The sequence below is a fragment of the Dryobates pubescens genome, chromosome 8, assembly GCF_014839835.1.
Source record: "Dryobates pubescens isolate bDryPub1 chromosome 8, bDryPub1.pri, whole genome shotgun sequence".
In the NCBI taxonomy this organism is placed as follows: Eukaryota; Metazoa; Chordata; class Aves; order Piciformes; family Picidae; genus Dryobates; species Dryobates pubescens.
This window is the reverse complement of record NC_071619.1, coordinates 36,444,556-36,465,464: the sequence shown is the minus strand read 5'-3', so window position 1 is coordinate 36,465,464 and position 20,909 is coordinate 36,444,556. Positions and strand designations below refer to the sequence as shown.

At 45.2% G+C, this 20,909-nt stretch overlaps 1 protein-coding gene across 2 annotated transcripts in view; it reads left to right on the top strand.

Moving 5' to 3' along the window:
• LSAMP (limbic system associated membrane protein) overlaps positions 1-20,909 on the top strand; it is a 396,186-nt gene that overhangs the window by 346,885 nt on the left and 28,392 nt on the right. For both annotated transcript variants that reach the window (XM_009908127.2, XM_009908134.2), the window contains exons 4-6: positions 12,145-12,279; positions 17,121-17,241; positions 18,777-18,925. In XM_009908127.2, the coding sequence (XP_009906429.1) occupies positions 12,145-12,279; positions 17,121-17,241; positions 18,777-18,925 (405 nt within the window). The remainder of the gene's footprint in view (positions 1-12,144; positions 12,280-17,120; positions 17,242-18,776; positions 18,926-20,909) is intronic.

Sequence of the window (20,909 nt, the reverse complement as noted above, 5' to 3'; positions counted from 1 at the left end):
TGTTTTGTGGCTTTCACTGCAGGAGAGTCCAGCCTAACACCTAGCCCTTCAAATGAAGTGACTTGTCAAGTATGCAACTGTGGCAGAGATCTGAGAAGCAGTAAATTTAGCAGCACTCACTTCCACTGACAGCCTGTCATGTGCTTGAAACATAAATAGTGGTGGAGACAAATCACTGCTGTTTTCCTATTAAGCTCTGGCCCACTGGCCTCTTAGCTTGCCAGCAGCATTTCTACCTGGCCTGCCAACGTGCCTCATCTCGGGGACAGATGTGCCTCCCTGTTGCAGGCTTTGGGAAAGTCAGGACAGGAATTATCATGCTGTTATTTCCTCAGGTGTCCTTGGTGTCTGGGTACTTGCTCCCCAGCTGATGGATTTCTTGCTCATGCCACCTGTTTCTGACACCTCCTCTCTCCACTCAAGGTTGAGAAAATGTGGACCCTCTCCCCACAGGCCTCATGGTTTTCATCCCTGCCCCTAGTTTCTTCCTCATAGCCTGGCAAGGTCATGCTGATGGAGTAAATGAGGCACTGATTTTAATAAAGTAGTAGAGGTGAAGTTTTCAGTGCACCTGAGTGACTTGCAAGCACAAATGACATTGAAAGCCACTGGGTCTTGTCTATTAAAGCATTTAGTGGCTTTTGGAAACCTTGCTTTTCAAGCATTAATTATTATATAACCATTTAATAAAACATGCCATTGGAAGCTCACATTAATCTTTACAGAGATGAGAGACATCCCTTGGTGCTCTAAATTGAGGAACTGGGAGCAAATGGACTCAGCACATTTCCCCTTCTTCCTTCTCTCTTATCAGTTTTAATTCCTCTTCCCCTTTCTCCTCAAGAAAGATGAAATTCTGCTGGCAAATAAGGTGGTCTGCTCTGTGTTTCAGTTACAGTAAAACTCCCACCCATGTGCCGTTTCAAAGGCTCTCTAGTGAAACTCCTGCCTCCTCAAGTGCTTTGAGGAAAGGACCCTGTGAGTTCTCAACATAACATGGGTGGTTTTTCACACTTTCTTGGGTCTTTGGGCTCCCTCTGGCTCCTGTAGGAGCTAGGGGCTCCTGCCAGAGGAAGATGTTTCACTCCTCAGAGAAGACAAATGTGTTAAAGAGGCTGTGGCAGGAGAAGGAAGTGGATTCCTGTCCATGACAATTAGAGGTAGATAAAGAGAGGTGAATCCCGGGAAGACACTGTGGACTGGTGTGATTGCTCATGGTCTTCTCATGTCAGCAGTGTTACAGTTGTTGGACATTTTCTGTAAGCATCACAACACAGGAGTGTTGGGACAAAGGCAATGAAATGCCTTCTTGTTAATTTCTCAGACCTTCCTAAACTCTTGGGGTAGGCTGGAAGAAATCAGAGAGGAGTTGCTCTGAAACTGTTTCTTCTAGTCGTGCTTTTCTGCCTTCTCCCTCTCTGGTGACCCCCCTCTTTTTGCAAGATTCGTGATGAGGAGGCATTGCCTCACAGCCACGGTTTGCAACAGTGCTATGCTCCTACCCTAATGGTAGGAGTTGTACCAGGGAGCTAAGAGAGCTCAGAATCAGGGTCTGTGTTTCCTCTCTGCTTGCCTCCCCTGTAGGACTGTATCAGCTGCAATATTAGTCACTGAGCAAATGCTGTCCTCCTCCTTCGCAGTCACTTGCCTTCCAGGTTTGAGAGAGCGAGACTCCTTACTCTTTGGAAAGCATGGGAGGACTGCAGCATAGGAATTAAATATCCTAGACTGAAGCAATCATTTATCTGGACCACTATCACTATGAATCAACAGCAGATGCCTCAGATGATAATATCACCGGAGCCAGCCCAATTGATCAAAAGTCCCTGCAGCCTGTGAGCCCAGACAGTGTCTTCCCAGCACAGCCCACCTTGCCTCAAAACCTCCACGATCCTTGCCTCCATACCTGGCAATGCTTTGTGTCTGCTCAATCTTAAATCCAGCCATCAGGATCCTCTCCTAATCCCTTGCCGCGCTTCCCCCAGGAGCGGATACGGGGGACGGGCTCAGGCAGTCACTGTGCTGGATCCGATTGAGGGACACTGCAGCAAGGAGAGCGGTCAACAGAGAGCAAACAAAGCGATTTTTCAAGGAGCTAATCCAGCTATACAAATATTGGCGCCAGGCACCGCAACACACTGGCATGTATTTGAAACGGCAAATCTTGCTGAGCGGTGGCTCAGCTCTTTGACCTCATTTCCTCGGCTGAAGACTATAGCTGTGTAAAAGATCAGCAGGCAAGATCCAGGGTGATCCGGAAATCCTGGTCTTTAGGTCTTAGTTGTGAAGTCGGTGTTGAGAATAGATAACCTGGCTGAAGACAGGGATGAGCTACAGGAACTGCCATATCACAAAAGAACAGGAGATTCAGGGGCTGTGCGAGCTTTGCGTGAAATGTTTGGCTCCAGCTTGCAGGGAATGAGCCACAGCAATGTGTAACTTCTAAGAAAACTCTCTCTCCTCTTTCAAGTCAATTTGGGCCAGTTTGTAATTTGTCAAGCTTCCCTCCAAGTTTCAAACATAAAAGGATGGAATGGAATGGAATCAAATGGAATGGTATGTAATAGGATAGGATAGGATAGGATAGGATAGGATAGGATAGGATAAGATAGGATAGGATAGGATTAGAATGGAATCAAATAGAATAAAACAGAACAGAACAGAACAGAATAGAATAGAATAGAATAGAATAGAATAGAAATGAATTGAATTAACCAGGTTGGAAAACACCTTTGAGAACATTGAGTCCAACCTATCATCCAACACCATCTAATCAACTAAACCATGGCACCAAGCACCTCATCCAGTCTCTTCCTAAACACCTCCAGTGACTTTTGGAGCACAAGCCCTGTGAGGAGAGGCTGAGGGAGCTGGGGTTGCTTAGCCTGGAGAAGAGGAGGCTCAGGGGTGACCTTATTGCTGTCTACAACTACCTGAAAGGTGGTTGTAGCCAGGAGGGGGTTGGTCTCTTCTCCCAGGCATCCAGCAGCAGAACAAGAGGACACAGTCTCAAGCTGCACCAGGGGAGGTTTAGGCTGGATGTTAGGAAGTTCTTCCCAGAAGGAGAGACTGGCCATTGGAATGTGCTGCCCAGGAAGGTGGTGGAGTCACCATCACTGGAGGTGTTTAGGAAGAGACTGGATGGGGAGTTTGGTGCCATGGTTTAGTTGATTAGATGGTGTTGGGTGATAGGTTGGACTCAATGATCTTAAGGTCTTTTCCAACCTGGTCAATTCAATTCAAGACTAGTCTAGTCTAGTCTATTCCATTCTATTCTATTCTATTTTATTCTATTCCATTCTATTCTAAAGGTATTTCCCAACCTTAATGATTCTGTGATTCTATTCTATAATTATATGGCATGGTTGTAAAGTAACCTTCACAGGTTGTTTTACAAGAAAAACCTAATCTAACCTAAAAAGTCACCTAAAAGGCAGCAGACAGAAATCTGGGAATGCAAAAACAGTGCAACTATTGGTTTGTTCATGTTTAAATGTCATTTTCCTGGCAGTAGAATTAAGGCTTGCTGTTTGGTAGAATAGTTATGACAGCTCACATTGCAGCATGCAACATTTAGGGAGCATAATATTGTAGCTGTGACATTAGATGACTTAATTTACCTCATGGTTCATAATTTACTCTACACATTGGCATCACAGCCAAGTTTTATTCAAGAGCAATTCATCTATCAACAAAAAAAAATACTGTTTGTGTTCATTAAACAAAAATGTTAGCAAATCTGGGTTAAATCATTGAGAATTTGGGCAGGGGGGGAAGAAATTAAAAGTACAAAACAAATGTAATTTTCTTTGACATGAAATATTTTTTGCTTTTTAAATGATCTCTCAAGTTGAGGCAGAACATTAATTCCTTCTTGTGGTTCAGCAAAGAGCAGAAGGAAACCAGTGGTGAAACAGAAGGCTTTGGCCTGAGGCAGGGTTGGAGGTTTCTTTTTCTTTCCTTCCTTCTTTCTTTCTTTCTTTCTTTCTTTCTTTCTCTCTCTCTTTCTCTCTTTCTTTCTCTCTTTCTCTCTCTCTTTCTCTTTCTTTCTTTCTTTCTTTCTCTCTTTCTCTCTTTTTTTCTTTCTTTCCTTCTTTTTTTTTCTTTCTTTCTTTCTTTCTTTCTTTCTTTCTTTCTTTCTCTCTTTCTCTCTCTCTTTCTCTTTCTTTCTCTCTCTCTTTCTCTTTCTTTCTTTCTTTCTCTCTCTCTTTCTTTCTTGCTTTCTTTCTTCCTTCCTTCCTTCCTTCCTTCCTTCCTTTCTCCCTTTCTTCCTTCCTTTCTTCCTTTCTTCCTTTCTTCCTTTCTTCCTTCCTTTCTTCCTTTCTTCCTTTCTCCCTTTCTTCCTTTCTTTTATTTATTTTGGTCCAGGAGTGTTTCTCTTTCTTTCTTGTGTTCACATATGGATTTGGAATGGAAAATCAGTTGCTGAGGTGCAGTGGTCTGTTGCACACCTGCGCCATGCCCATGCTCTGGGTTGTGTGTGAGAGTGTGATGACCTTCAGTGGCCTTTTATGCATATGAGTGAAGACAGAGTGGAAATTCAGAGTCACTTGCTGTGTTTGCTTCAAGCAGACAGCCCCCACCAACATGCACCCATGTCCAGGATGGATGGAGGCCGTGTATGAGCTGCCAGCTCTTGGCTTCCAGCTCCAGGGCAGAGACATCAGTGCTAGTGAGTTGTCTGAAGTGGTCTCTCCCACTGGGTTTGGTCAGCGCTGAGGCTTGAGAGAAAGCACAGGGGTGTCATTCAGTCTGGGGAGGCTGCTCTCAACCTTTCAGGCTTTATTTGCATGCTGGATGCATGAGGACTAGGGAGAAAGTCCCCATGAAAGCTGCAAGCTTTCTTTTAACCTTGGCTGTGCCAGCAGGCACTTGTGCTTCCCCAGCCTGGGAGCTTCTCGGGCACAGTCTGTAGCTCACCAGGCATGGCAGGCAGCTTTCCATGTAAGGAGAAAATGTGATTGCTGATGATCAAGGTTCTGTGAATGCAAGGGGAAACCACGCCAGGGTGTTTCCTCCTGATCTGATTCATTCTCATTCCTGAAGCCAAAGCCAGGCCAGAACCCTCCCTGGCACTGCACTATTTTTTTGGTTTATGTGCTCTAGCTGTAGACCTAAGGGCATGGGAAGCACGAGGCCAGCTTAAACAATAAATACCCTACTGTGCCTTGCTGCTTAAACGGAATAATTACTGTCTTACTACATGTGACCCCTCTGTTCCTGTCCCTCTGGCAGTTGTTATTTTGTGGCTCCTTTTACACAGGGGACATCTGTGGCTCTCTTCATGCCATACCTCTCTCTGTTTGCCTCCTGTCTTCCTCACGTGCTTTGTCTGAGAGCATTTGTCAGTAGCTGACTACCATCTTTTCTCAGTTAGTGAGAAATCTCACATTGTTTGCATTTCACTCTCCCAGCCTCTGCCCCTCTCGTCAATCTCCTGCTATTTTTCACCACCTATTTTTCTGCAGCTCTCAAGATTTCCCCATTTTCACCACTTCCCATGCCACACGAGTTTTTCTGCCTTCCCTCCTCACTCTAGCATTGGAACACGAGCTATCCCTTTGCTCATATACCATCTGCTGCTCTCCTCTGATCTCTGTGCTAAAAACAAGCCTCTTCAACTAAGGGACAGGAGAAAAAAAAAAAGCCAAGCTCATTGGAATCTGTGATGGCTGAGCAGACAGAGACTGATAAACGACAACTTCAAAGTTTTGAATTAAAGGGGGAAAAAAAAGGAAAGAAAAGAAATTAATCCCAGCTGGAGGTAGAAGGGGAAAAAATTATGTCAAAGGCTCCCTTAGCTATTTTTGTCTTTCAAAAGCCTGTTCCTAGGGAATGTGAGGTGCAGAGGGAGGGAGGAAAGTTAGGTGAGCAAAGCCTTAAACAATAAATGGAGAGTGCAAAGAGAACAAAAACGGCAGTTCAGCATTGGAAGTTGTGACACACACCAAAAAAAAGCAACCCCAAACAAACCACCCACCCCCAACAACCACCACAACAAAAAACCCCTTCAAATGACATTTATTGATTTGCAGTCTTTTTTCTCCCCTTGCATCCTGTTTTAGGCAGAGGAGGGCCCAACAAAGATGTATAACCCCTTCTGCTCTTCCTTCTTCACAACTACAAAGAGACTTTGGAAGGAAAACAAGCATAGAAGCAGGGGATCAGGTCTCTTTCTCCACATGCCAAATGCAAACAGATACTTTCAGTGGGTCTGAACTTCAGTTTAGTTTAAGACCACAGCAGTATTTAAAAAGAGAACTAAAGGAATTTTCTGCACAAGCAGGAGCCCAGTGTTGGATGCACAAATGGGGGAGGATGGAGCTGCCACTTCTGCACACCAGGTTCCCCTTTGGAGATGTAAGGAACAAGGACATGAAGGGAAAGGCCATTCTGACAGAGCACTTGGCTGAAGGCATTGCTGGTCCCTTGGCTACCTGAAAGAGCTGTTTGCACACAGTATCAGTGGGGTTTTGTCTGGATGTGCATAATTGCTAGAAAGGAAGAGTTTAGCCCTTGAGGAAAGAGTGACAGTGTGTGGCAGTGCAAGGGGCCATCAGGGCAGAGGCAGCAAGGACCCATAAGTACATGGGGAGGATGTAAGTCTGCATTTCTGCACACACAGTGGGATTTTTGTATGAAAATATGCAAAATACATAATACATAAAACATAGAATTTGTATGTTTTATATCTCTCTCACACATATATATATGAGACCACAGGCAGGTGTGCACGTCAACAAGCCCATGGGGTTGTACAAGGCTATCTCCAAAGGGTAGGGGGAAAGGAGGGAGGTTCTTGCCATCAGGCTAGCATTGCCAGGCAGGTTTGCTGTTTGAGCTCATTATTTACTTTACTGGGTCCAATTAGGAAGCCAGGGGGTAGGAAATGTGCCTGATGCAAGCGGGCCTTCAAAGCCTTCCTCCTGCACACATCAAAGCCGTCTGTCACAGATCCTTCTGCAAAAAGGGCTCTGCCAGCTCCAAGCAGCAGCAGACGCCTGGTTTGCTCTGCTCAGGGTCGTTCCCTGTTGGTTTGATTGTCAAGCCTCCCAGGCTCCTCACTATCTCCAGCCTCCAGAGCAGAAAGCTCCTCTTTTTGATTTACTGGGACAGAGTTAAGGAGCTACAGCTTGGCAAGAGAGTGTTTAATGGGGCTTCAGCAACAAACCGAGCTAACTATGAACAGGTGAAAAGTGGAAAACCTGTAGGAAGGAAGATTGCCTGGAGTCATGGGAAGAGATGCTTTGAGATGAGAAGAGCTGTGCTACACAAGGAGTTGTCCCCCTTCAAAGAAACCTGTAAGGCCCCTCTCTGGGAAGGTGTACTGAACTAGATGAAACAGCCAGGGGCCAAACCTTGTCAGTGAGGAAGCTTTGGCAGTAGGGTCAGGATTTCATCCCTAGATAACATGCTCAAGGCAAGCGTCTTCTGTTAATGGAGCAGCTCACTTGCCAGGAGCTGGCAGGCCCTCTTTGCACCTAATATAACACATTCATTGTAATCAGTACCAAGGAGCATTGTCCAGGCCTTCTCCCTCACTGCTTTGATGAACTGCATACTGACAGCCATCAGCTCCCTGACAAAGCTAGCTCCTACTTGGGAACGTTTGTAAATTCACTCAATGTATAAAGCTCTGTTCATGCTTTCCCCGAGGCCCCCCCTCCCTTTTGCCTTAGAGGTTAGAGTTAATACGACTCACCTAATCTGGCTGCCAAGGTGAATTAGTGAAAACATCTCTACAGCTCTGTGCAAGATATCACAACCTGACATTTTTCTAACACACCATGATACATCTTTCCTCTCCCTCATCTGTACTATGACACCTTGATTTTATGTGAAAGCTTTTTGTTAGAAATGGTTAACGTACTCTTAGAAGGGACAGGGCTGCAAGCAACAGGGACTGTCTTGCAAGCAAGAGTAGCTAAGTTCTGGTAGCAAAATATTGATGCCCAGGGTTGACTTTGTAAAAACACAGTTCAGCAATGCAGGGATCAGAACAGGGCTACCACCATTTCAGCAAGAGACTGTCTCAGAAACACTCCTTGAAGTGTTATATTGGGGTCTGGAGCACAAGCCCTATGAGGAGAGGCTGAGGGAGCTGGGGTTGCTTAACCTGGAGAAGAAGAGGCTCAGGGGAGACCTTATTGCTCTCTACAACTCCCTGAAGGGAGGTTGTAGACAGGTGGTGGCTGGTCTCTTCTCCCATGCAACCAGCAGCAGAACAAGAGGACACAGTCTCAAGCTGTGCCAGGGGAGGTTTAGGCTGGATGTTAGGAAGAAATTCTTCATAGAGAGAGTGATTGGCCATTGGAATGGGCTGCCTGGGGAGATGGTGGAGTTGCCATCACTGGAGGTGTTTAGAAGGAGACTTGATGGGGTGCTTGGTGCTGTGGTTTAGTTGATTAGGTGGTGTTGGATGATAGGTTGGACACAATGATATCGAAGGTCCCTTCCAACCTGGTTCACTCTATTATTTCTATTCTACTCTATTCTATTCTATTCTATTCTATATTCATATCTGTGTTGTGCAGCAGGGGAATGAGAAGCTGAATAGGCCTACTGATGTCTTTGGTGTGACCTTCAAAACAGCAGTCCTCCCTTTCACTCCTTCCCAGAGAGCTCCACTGGGCAAACCAGCAGCTCATCATGTCTTGGGAAGAATCCTTCCCAAGGAAGGGGGAATAATGCATAGCTGTGAAACACTCCTTTGGGACATGGTACATATTTTAGATATGTATATATTCAAGGGAGATGGTGAAAAACATCTTCCCTTAGGAAAGTATGTACCTTTTTAGGATACTTGGGAGCTACACTGCTGTGGTTCTCTGTCAGACAGACTTAACAGCCCTCTTAATGAGGGTGCCACTCCATTAGAGCTGGTTAAGTCACCCTCAACCCTCTTTTCATTATGGTGACAGTCTTGTGACAAGGGCAAATTGCAGGAGAAACAAGTCCCTCTTGGAATGAACCCTGTGTATAAACAAGGCAGAATTGCAGAGCAAATGATTTGCAAAGGAGAGGCAAATTACATTTTAACCTTTTCTCTGTGAGTCTTTCCCTAACGTCTGATTAACTTTCCAGTCAACTGGTTGACCTGCCATCTGGGAGTGCTGCTGTGAAAGGAGGGGAGTGTTTGCTGTCAGCTCAAATTGGGGGGTGGGATTTTCAAAGACCATTGCTAGCAGGTAGCTGCATGTGATGAGAAGATCTGGGAATTAAGAGAGTTCCCACCAAAAATTGCTCAAGCTATGGCAAACCCACAAACAATGCATTGTGCAGACAGCAGCTCTGCACAGAAGCTGGGATGCAGTCCTGCGTCTGTGTTCAGCCTCGGTGACACCCCCATCTGAAACGCTGTGTTCAGTGTAGGCTATTGCACTTCCAGAGAAATGTGAACTTCTCAGCCAGGTCTAAAAGCAAAGAAAAGAATGATCAAGTGTCTTTAAAAAAGCCTCACCTACAGAGGAAGGTTGAAAGATCCCCCCTGTCCTGTCCCGTCCCCCCCACCAAAGAAAGACAACTGAAGGAGGAACATAAGTGATTTAAAAGTTGATAAAAGACCATTGCAGAGAAGGAGGGAATGATTTGTTCTTTTTGTCTGTAGTGGCTAAGACAAAAATAATAGCTTTAAATTGCAGCAAGGGAGACTCGGGTCAAACTTCAGAGAAATTGCTGCAGTGGTAAGGACAGCCAAGCACGGGAACAGATGTCGGGAGCAGCTGCAGTCTCTGCCACTGGAGGGCAGAGGATGACTGTCTCCCTGACATGACCCTTATGTCCTGCCTTGAGGTTAGGAAACGGGCTAGATGGTGACAAGTCCCCTCCAGTACTATGACTCACCTAATTCTGGTCCTACAGGGGCTAAGATTCCCTAACATATTCATGAGCTGCATTGCTAAAAACTGCTTGCAAAAATCCCGCCCTGCTTCCTTCTCCGCTGACTCTCTGTAGCAATCAGCCCCAGTGCGCAGCAGAAGATTGAGAGCCATGTCCCAGAGCACTAGGTGGGCAGCAGGAGCCAACTTTTCCTCCCCACTTGTAAAACACACTGATGCCATGTAGCAAAGCCCTTCAGCAGGCTGTTAGAGGATGCAAAACCCTGCTTCAAAGCGGTTGTAAGTTTTTTGACAGAGCAATGAGATTTCCACTCGCCTGAACATCTGGTGGGAGCTGGAAAAGGAACTGCTGGTTAGCCTCATTGAAAGAGAGGGGAAACTGTGTCTTTGCATGGGTTTAATAGGTACACTGCTGTTTTCATGCTGAGTCTCCGTGGTGGGGGGTAGTTTTCCCCTAGAATGGTTCTGAAAATTGCCTGGGAAAAAATAAAATAAAATAAAAAAAAGGCAAAGATAATCGTGTGAGGAACAGAGACCTGAGCAGATATTGAAACTGCTGGAGTCCCTGTCTCTGATGCAGGAGGGAAATGCATGCAGCTGCCATCGCCAGCATGTGTGGCCAGCCTGCTTTGGCCAACACGCTGCAGCAACCCTGTGGCTGTGTGATGGGATTGCAGGTGGCTCCATGGGAAGTTTGGCTCTAGTGGTAGGGCTTACTCATTGCTTTCACCTAGTGCCACAGAACCAAGGATGACACAGCCCCATCCTTGCAGACATTTTCTGAACCCCATCAAACAACTCTAAGCTCTTACATGAAGCACTCCGCACACATTGAGTAGCCCAGGGAGGTGGTGGAGTCACCATCACTGGAGGTGTTTAGGAAGAGACTGGATGGGGTGCTTGGTACCATGGTTTAATTGATTAGATGGTGTTGGGTGATAGATTGTACTCGATGATCTCAAAGGTCTCTTCCAACCTGGTTAAGTCAATTCAATTCAATTCAATTCAATTCAGTTCAGTTCTGTTCTATTCTATTCTATTCTATTCTATTCTATTCTATTCTATTCCATTCCATTCCATTCCATTCCATTCCATTCCATTCCATTCCATTCCATTCCATTCCATTCCATTCTAAATGTCTTCTGGGCAGGACAGAGAGGTGCTTTGGAAAATCTGACTGTTCTCTGAGGTACCTGAATGGGAGCTCTTGAAGGCTGACCTCTTATTTGTTTATTTGTTTTAATCTGGCTTTTACCCTTGGAGGAGTTTGGGGATGCTTTCCCTACATACACAGGTATGCAGCTGGGGCTTGTGGCTTTGCACACCTGCAGACCAATGCCTGCAGCTTTCTCAGAGGAGGGAAGCATCTCCCTTTACACTGCTGCCAAAGTGGTTCAGATTCTTTCCAGGAGGAGCCTTACTTTGCTTTCTGAAGGAATAGGGTAGTTAAAACAAACCCTAATATGTCACACTTCCCTGGCACCTTGCATCCAACAATTCTAATGTGTTTTACATGGGTTAACCTCAACACCCTTCTCTGACCACAAGACGATGACAGAGGGGGATTATTAGCTGCAGTTCACAGAGGGAGAGCAAGGGAAGTGACTCACCCAAGGTCATACAGTGAATTAAAAGCAAGGCCACAGACCTCCCCTGATTCCTGCCCCTGGCTTTAACCCTGACACTCAAGTCACCGCTTTCAAAACCGCGTTAGCGAGGCAGCACAGCTTAAATCTGTCATTTGGTATGTGCAGCAGATCAGGGATTCATGATGATTATTGGTCTCTGCGGATCAAATTACACTTTGTTTCTCTCAGGTTGGCCGTGTTTTAACAGTAGCTCGATCCGATCAATGGCACTTCAGGGTGGTGGTTGCTCTGAGAGACAGAAAGACATTTTTCACAGTTTCACAGTGGAGAAAAGGATGCTGACAATACACCACCACATGTGAGGACCCCACTAGCCCTTGAACCAGCCCGTCAGCCAAACTAACCTCACCTGGGTCTCAGCCATTACACCGGTTTCACATGGTGGCAATTTTGCTGCTTGGCCTGGACAGCCTGTGAGATACAACACTTTGGTACCACTTCAATGCTTCTTTCCAGACTTTCAGAGCCCAGGTTTTCCATAACTTGGTAAAATGATAGTCTCTCGCTGATATGGCTCCTGAAATAACTTTAAAATCACTCATGACTGTTATTTGCAGGATCCCTGTTGCGATTGTTCCTTCATAGCAATTAAGCAGAACAGTTCCCAAATCTGAATGACTAACAAAGCCACCCTCTGTATTTTTCTGTCCTGCCAGGCAGAGAATTCGAAGGTGAGGAAGAGTATCTGGAGATCCTAGGGATCACGCGAGAGCAATCGGGCAAGTACGAATGCAAAGCCGCCAACGAGGTTGCTTCAGCAGATGTCAAGCAAGTCCGAGTCACTGTGAACTGTGAGTACATCACAACTGGAGCAAGTCAACAGGGAAAACTCTGCCCATGGGCAGTGGGGACTTTAGAACAAACAGAAAAGGCTTTCTGGATTTATGTTACATTACGCTAGTTACGTTACATTACGATACGATACATTACGATACGTTACGTTACGTTGTGTTATCATAGAATCAATAAGGTTGTAAAAGACCTCCAAGATCATCAAGTCCAACCTGTCACCCAAGACCTCATGTTATATTATGTTCACTGAGAGAGTCGTTAGCCATTGGAATGTGCTGCCCAGGGAGGTGGTGGAGTCACCATCCCTGGAGGTGTTCAAGAGGGGATTGGACGTGGCACTCGGTGCCATGGTTTAGTCATGAGGTCTGTGGTGACAGGTTGGACTTGATGATCTTTGAGGTCTCTTCCAACCTTGGTGATTCTGTGGTTATGTTATGTTATGTTATGTTATGTTATGTTATGTTATGTTATGTTATGTTATGTTATGTTATGTTATGTTATGTTGTTGTGTTGTGGTGTGCTGTGTTGTGTTGTGTTGTGTTGTGATGTGATGTGTAGAAGGGTTTGGGAAAGTTGTGGAAACTATCTGCAATCAGACATAGGGCATAGTTTGTGCTTTAAACCAGGTAATATATAAGGACAGAAAGAAAAGAGACAGGGGTAAAAAGAGAGGAGCTTTGAGGTGCCCCTGTCCCCCCCCTCAGAAATGCTGATGATGCCTTGTTTTCAGTCATTGATATTCAGGAGACCAGTATCATGAAGAGAAGCTTCAGCAAGGCAGCAAGGAGAGATAAGAGAGGGTTCAGCTGGCTCAGAGCAAACACATGCCTGTCTGCACCCACAGGCATCTCAGCAGTGCCTATATAGGTATCAGAGCCCAGGGGATGTGCAGTAGAGGCATGTGTTAATGACAGGATGCAAAAATTTGACTTCTATGCTGGTTTTAGGCTGTTAATATAAAGCCCTCTCTAAGAGATCCCCTGTACACCAATGCAATACAGAAAGGAGCTTGACTGTATGGTCAAGTGTGCTTCTCACAGAGGGGCACAGTTTTTCAGTGGAATCACCTAAAGACACTGAGAGGCACAGTTAGCTGTGTGTCTTACACCCACACTTGTGTGACTGGGGCATGGATCTCATTGCCCATCCACCTCACTTTGCTGGCATGCTCCTCTCACAGTGACACAAGGTATTACAGACTGCTGTTACTGTTATAATCCTACATATGTGTGTCCACATCAATATTTTTATGCCTCATACTTGGCACTGGAGTGATTTAAAGTGAATATCCTTATCTACCTGCTCTGTTTCCATGCTTGGTGCCTAATACTTTCACACAGCAGGGATAGATGAATGGGAAGTATATCCTCTCTTGATCTTCTTCAGTTTACACACCAGAATATTAATTGAAGCTGAATCTGGAGATGGTTACAGAGATGTTTCGGGGTGCATATGCATGGCCCTGACTCACAGGTAGCACTCTCAGGGTGTGTGTTAGGGCAGGGAGCTGATGACAGGAAGTGTTTCAGCACATCCCAGGCTAATTTGCCACTGCAGGTGATTTCAGTGATTAATACCATTCTTACTCTTTGTCTCTTCCTTTCCCTTTGGGCCATCCCATCAAATCAGCTTGTCTGTCATGCTTAGGAGTCAAGGTTGTAGGCTCCCTGCAGCATTTGCAGAACCCACTGAGATTTTGATGATTCCCTTCGAAACTGGGTGGCAGTGGTTTAAGACCAGCTGCTCCACAGGCCAAATCTGGTATTACTGTGAAACTGTAGCAGCAGATTTTCTGTACTAAAACTGTTGGAGGTTTATTCCTGTCAAAACCAGCTGAGTTTATAAACCCAAGGCATTTCATAAGAACCAATTAATATTTTCAAATGTTTACATGAAACATAATTTTAATGATGCTTGTAACATGGCTGAAACAGATTGTTTGTATATAAAGTCAGAATGTTTGATCTTGACTTAGTTTCAAACTCATAATAACTATGCTACAGCAAGACCTTAAACATTTTTGCTCTTGGAATATACAAAACCACAACGTGGTTAGAGTGCTGTGATATTATTATGTGGCCTCACATCATCATGTAAGCAACTTAAAAACTCCTTCAGGAAAGGTCTTTCATTTCAAAATAAAGGGAAAAAAAAAAAAGAAGAGGTCATGAATGCCTTCATTAGAATCCTGTCCTGCTTCTCCAAAAGTTATTAATAGAAGTTATTTCTCTGCCAGGAAGGTGGTGGGGGTTGTTTGTTTGTTTGTTTCTTATAGTAATATCATAGTAGTATGAGTCAGGGTTGGAAAGGACCACAAGGATCATCTAGTTCCAACCCCCCTGCCATGGGCAGGGACACCTCACACTAGATCAGGCTGGCCAGAGCCTCATCCAGCCTGGTCTTAAACACCTCCAGGGACAGGGCCCCAACCACCTCCCTGGACAACCCATTCCAGGGCTTCACCACTCTCATGGGGAAGAACTTCCTCCTGATACAGAACCTAAGTATTTTCTTTTTTTAATTTCATTCTGTTAGTTTGTAGTAGACACACTCCAGAGAAATCAAGGTCTCACTTTGATGTGATTTACCAGCAGTCTTGGCTTAAAGGTCTTTCCCAGTCTAAACAATTCTATGATTCTATGGGGGCCATGCACAGGAAACAAACCAGTCCTGTTTGAGGAATGAGAGCTAGATATTTGCATGCATCTCTTCTCATCTGGCTTCCTTAAACTACACCACAAGCAGCAGAAAGTGGAAAAAAACTACAGTAAGTTTGAAAAATGGGGCCTGCCCAACCTTAGGAGCTTCCTGGCCATCTCTTACACTCCACTGGCCTGTGAAGCACGTAGCTTGTCAGCCCAGACTGTAGGAGAGAGCATCCTTGCTTTGCTTTGGTCTCACACTACCACCTTCAGGCTTCTGGAGTAATGGCCCTTGCACAGCACAGACAGGGAAACTGAGGCCTTGAGAAGAGGTTGTGGGGGACAACAGCTAAAGGTAAACCACTCCTGGCTTCCCCAGCAGCAACCAGCTAAGCACAGAGTGGCTGCTTTCTGACTCCAGTCAGCTGGTTTCTCCTGGGAGAGCACTGCAGCAAGCACACTGCCCTTTGCCGGGCAGGCAGCCCCAGTGCCAGCAGTGCTGCAACAAAAGCAGTGCTGGCTGAGGTACAGCCTGTCCAGCTATCTGGGCTCTGTACTTTCAAAAGCTGAGGAGGGTGGCTAAGGCAGAGACTGCTCAGAGCAAGGGGCTGGGCTCCCTGGCAGCAGCCCAACAGAACACAACCTCCCTGGGTCCTTTTCTCGGGCCATGGAAAGGCGGCTGTTCATTTTGTGACTCACCTCTTCTGCTGGAGTCAGTGAAATGGAAAAGGTTTGTCTTGCTGCAAACGACAAGAAGATATACTGCTCAAACTAAACCAAAAAAAAAAAAAAGAAGGAAGGAGGATGCTTGAAAAATCACCTTCAGAATCCTTTTATTAGCCCTCCTCCTCTCCAAATTAAAATATTTACATGAACCCCCAGCCTTTGAATGTAGGCTCCTATTTGTGTACACTTATTAATATTGATGATGTGAGAGGGTGCACTGCAATATCCCTAAAGCCCTGCATGAAATCCTAATTAAGGTCAGGAAAGGGATCACACTGAGGTGGCTAATGTGTTCACAAACAAACTTCTTCCCATCCATTTTCCAGCTGGAATTACATTCATTTTATGTTTTTCTCCTTGAATGACACAATCCATTTTGATGCCTTTTTATTTTGTTGGGGTTGGTTTTTTTGTTTGTGGGGGTGGGTGTTTTTGGCTTCTCACTGCTGGGATGGATACATATGGTGGAGCTGTACTCTTACACACAGTGGTAACTTGAATCTCAGCAAAGCAGATGTCTGAGTTGCAGCCCTGTAATCTCAGGGTATGCAAGTATTAGTGGTGAGAGACAAGGCACTTACTCCCTGATGCCTCTCAGCAGTCAAGTAGAAATAATTCTGCTTTCTAACATAGAAAGCTCGTTGTGAAACATTTTGAACGTGGGGCTGGGATTGAAGATGCTGGTGCCTACCCTACCTGGCACTCAGCCAGCACTGAGACCTAGTTCCAGCTGAGCACATCAATATGTCTCCCACCATAATGGGCTGAGGGCAAGCTTCACACAGAGCAATCGTGACCGAGCCCTTTTGGAGCCTGTGACAAAGCATGAAGTCCAGGAAGGTTTGGCAAGATTTGTGACCTTAGATAGCTAAGGGAAGTGTCTCAGTAAGTGATCTGGTTCTTGAAGCTGCACCCACAGCTCCTGCTAAAGCTCTTACCTTTCAAGCCATTAATGTATTTTTATCTCATATGAGTTGCCTCAGTCCTTTCCTTTTTTATTACAGATTTGACATTAGGTGCAGAGCTTGTACAAAGCATAATTTTCATGCTAGTGTTAAATTCCTACTTTACTCCTTTTGCTTTCTTCCTTTACCCTTGATGTAGTCTTTCTCTCATCTTCTTCTCTCTGATGAGCCCATGTGAACTAGAGACCCACAGGTAAATATTCATAAATTACAAAAGTCCATCATTAACCTTAACTGCCTGTGTATGCCTATGCATTTATGACAGAACTTTATTCAGTGTTGTTGAACAGAAGCATGTGTGCAAAGTGATGCTAATACAGTGTATGATGGAGAGTTCAAAGACCAGGTATTCTCTAGAGGAGCAGGGGGAAGCTTAAGCCACAGCAAACAGCAGCCATGGCCTTCCACTGGCCAGTACAGGTTGCATGAGAAAGCCAGGCTGAGATAATTTTGCTGTTTCATTCCACCTGGAAGCATGTCAAGTGACCATATATTTCCTTCCTGCAGACCCTCCCACCATCACAGAGTCCAAGAGCAATGAAGCGGCCACAGGACGACAAGCCTTACTCCGGTGCGAGGCATCGGCAGTGCCCACGCCTGATTTCGAGTGGTACAGAGATGACACCAGGTAAGATCTTTAGCTCGATGCTTCCCTTCTCTCCTTTTCACTCCACTCAATGGAGGATCCTATCATCCTCCCCCAACTCTTCTCCTCAAGCAAATTACTCCTCACAAATCATGGTTCCATCTTACTTGGCAGCAGAGCCATCGCAGGCAGGGCTGGAGGAAGCAAACCCTCTCTGCACTGGGAATGCTGAAGGAAGTGCAAAGAATAGAGCTCTTGCCTTTAAGTCAATTATGGGCCAATATACAATTAAAACATCAATAGTGTTTTCTTCCTGACATTGTTCATGCATTAAATAGCCTATGGCAGACAAAAAAAATTGTCAGTTTTAGTCTCCAAGTAGGTAATGCTAGTCTTGATGCCTTCATCTGGAAGAAGGAGCTGCTGAGGTGTAAGATTCCCCAATCTGTGTGACCTGAGCCACCCAGATTTGCACATGAGAATAAATGAGAAGAGGAAAGGGATCCCAGAATCACAGAATGCTAGGGAAAGGACCTCTGGAGATCATTGAGTCCAGCCCCTCTGCCAGAGCAGGACCATAGAATCTAGCACAGGTTGCACCTAATGCATCCAGATGGGTCTTGAAAGTCTCCAGAGAAGAAGACTCTACAACCTCTCTGGGGAGCCTGTCCCAGTGTACCAAGACCCTCACAGTAAAGAAGTTCCTCCTCATGTTGAGGTGGAACATCCTGTGCTATAGTTTATATCCATTGTCCCTTGTCCTGCCACAGGGTACAGCTGAGCAGAGCCTGTCCCCTCCCTCTTGACACCCAGCCCTTAGATATTTATAAACATTTATTAAATCCCTTCTCAGTCTTCTCTCCAGACTAAAAAGCCCCAGGGCTCTCAGCCTCTCCTCATAAGGCAGTGCTCCAGTCCCTTAATCATCTTTGTAGCCTTCTGTTAGACTCTCTCAAGTAGATCCCTGTGCCTCTTGATCTGGGGAGCCCAGAACTGGCCTCAGTATTCCAGGTGAGGTCTCACTAGGGCAGAGTAGAGGGGGAGAAGAATCTCCCTCAATCTGCTGGACACACTCCTCTTAATGCACCCCCAGGATCCCATTTGCCCTCTTGGCCACAAGGGCACATTGTGTTTAAGACCTGAGCAGTGACCTGACATTAAAAAAGGTTGTGTTATTATCCTCGGTTTTAAGCACTGGCTCAGAAGTGACTCGGCTTTGGCATATTGGAACGCAGGAATTGGTGTGTTTCACCAATAACCTTTTGTTAGGCAGAGACTAGCTCTCAGCTGGCCATCTTGTGGTCATTTCCAAGCATAAGTTGATGCTGTGTAAAGGCTTCCTCCCTTTCTGTTCGTGCTTCACCACTGCTTTATCAGTAGCATTTCACTCCACTGCACTCCTTCCTTTGATTCCCTCCTTCTACTTTCCACAATGCCTTCTTTGGTCTCTTTTTTCTCAAGTCTCTTCTTTCCTCTCTCCATCCTCACCTGCAAGCTGGGTTGAATTGCCCTGCACTAGCAGGCAGTGACCTCCTTCCCAATGCACAGCTGTCACTGCACCTCTTCTGTCTTCACAGGATAAACAGCGCCAATGGTCTGGAGATAAAGAGCACGGGGAGCCAGTCTCTGCTGATGGTGGCCAATGTCACTGAGGAACACTATGGGAACTACACCTGTGTGGCTGCCAACAAGCTGGGAGTCACAAATGCCAGCCTATACCTTTACAGTAAGTATTGGAGAGGGTGAAGAGAGGTCCAGAGTGCTCTCACATAGATCAGGCTATGTAGGAAGCACATAATGACCCAAACATGGGAAAGCATCCACATGCCATCTTCAAAACCTGCAAACTTCCAGCTGGCTTTCAGTGCTCTGCTTTGGACACCTGTATGTTCATACTTGTCATGAAACATAAACACAGCCAAATTTAAAGGTTTTCAGTCAAGCCCTTTGATTGACTTCCTGCCATGAAGTCAGATTTTGTTAAAATAATACAACCACGTTTGTTTTAAAGCTGGAAACAAAAACCCCTTTAGAATGACAGCCCCTGTAATACAGAGACAGAAGGCCAGGGCTCAGAGGGTCTGTGACAGTTGAGAAATGACAAGTAATTCAGAGAGATGGAAAGAACGAGCCACAGAGCCTGAGGAGAACAAGAGAGTCAAGAAAAGGGAAATTAGTTTGAAAATGGAGGGGAAAGAAGTGGGGGAAAGACAGAATGACTTAAAGGGCCACACCATAGGGAACATAATCAGCAGATGAAATATGGAATAAAATTCCTTGGATCTCATTCTGCTACCTTTGAAATTATTGCATTTGTCATAGCAAGTGTAAACAGACAGAAGGTGGGACTAGACAAACTCCTAGAGCAGAGGTAACCTGCTGGTTGTGAATTTTGCAGCTGATTCAAGCCTGACCCTAAAGAGAGTCCCTCACCTACCACCCATGTACATGAAGAAACTGTGGTGTATTCAAAGTGCAGTTAGAATAGAATAGAATAGAATAGAATAGAATAGAATAGAATAGAACAGAACAGAACAGAATAGAATAGAATAGAATAGAGTAGAATAGAGTAGAATAGAATAGAATAGACCAGTTTGGAAGAGACCTTCAAGATCATTGCGTCCAACCATGATGGACCTGATTCCAGGTCAAACTTGGGCTCAACTTGGACCACACATTGTTATTGCCACCAGAAACAGAGTGCAGCAGGATGGACAGCATGAATGGACACACTGACACAAAAGTGACTTAGGGCTGTATTCCTCTGGAGAGTCCCAGATTTAATTAAGCCACTCAGGCCATGACCTGCATGCCCTTTTCAACGGAGAAAAGATGAGCTGTGCAAAGCAGTCTTAGTATGAGACTCAGTTTAGTTTCTGCTGTATGTGAGCAGAACAAGAAGACACAGTCTCAGGCTGTGCCAGGGGAGGTTTAGGCTAGAGGTTAGGAGGAAGTTTTACACAGAGAGAGTGATTGCCCTTTGGAATGGGCTGCCCAAGGAGGTGGTGGAGTCACCATCACTGGAGGTGTTCAGTAGGAGACTTGATAGGGTGCTTGGTTGCATGGTTTAGTTGATTAGGTAGTGTTGGATGATAGGTTGGACATGATGATCTTGAAGGTCTCTTCCAACCTGGTTTATTCTAGTCTAGTCTAGTCTAGTCTAGTCTAGTCTAAAAACAATGTTTTGCTTTGGTTCATTTTAAACAGACAGGGAGCAAAAAGATAAATTAATTGGGATTCTTGATTTGCCACCTCTGGATTCACTTCAAGGTGCTTTGGATTTTTTTGCAAAGTTTGGGTGTCCTCTGTGGCCACATTTTTTTTCTGAAGAGCAGATATTAGCACAAAAGAACACATACTTGATTTCCTGTAGCACTGCAGCATGCAAAGCAGATTCCTACTTTGAGAGTCTTTTCACGCTGGGTCTTGTGACCGTCATGAGCGAGATTCAAATAAACTCCTCAGGCAGCAATCTGGAACATCATTTTCAAATACTCCAGATTGGTTCTTGCTGATATTAATATAATGCTAAGTTTAGAATCCCATTCTTTGTGGCTCAATTCTAAATTTGGCCCTCTCCGTTGGTTCCTGTTAACACAGATGAGCTGAAATGCAGCACAGAAACAAAACAGAAGATGGGACTCAATAATAATAATATCTGTACAGAGACGTGATTTTAGCTCAGGGTTGGGGAAGGAGGGAAGGGTGGT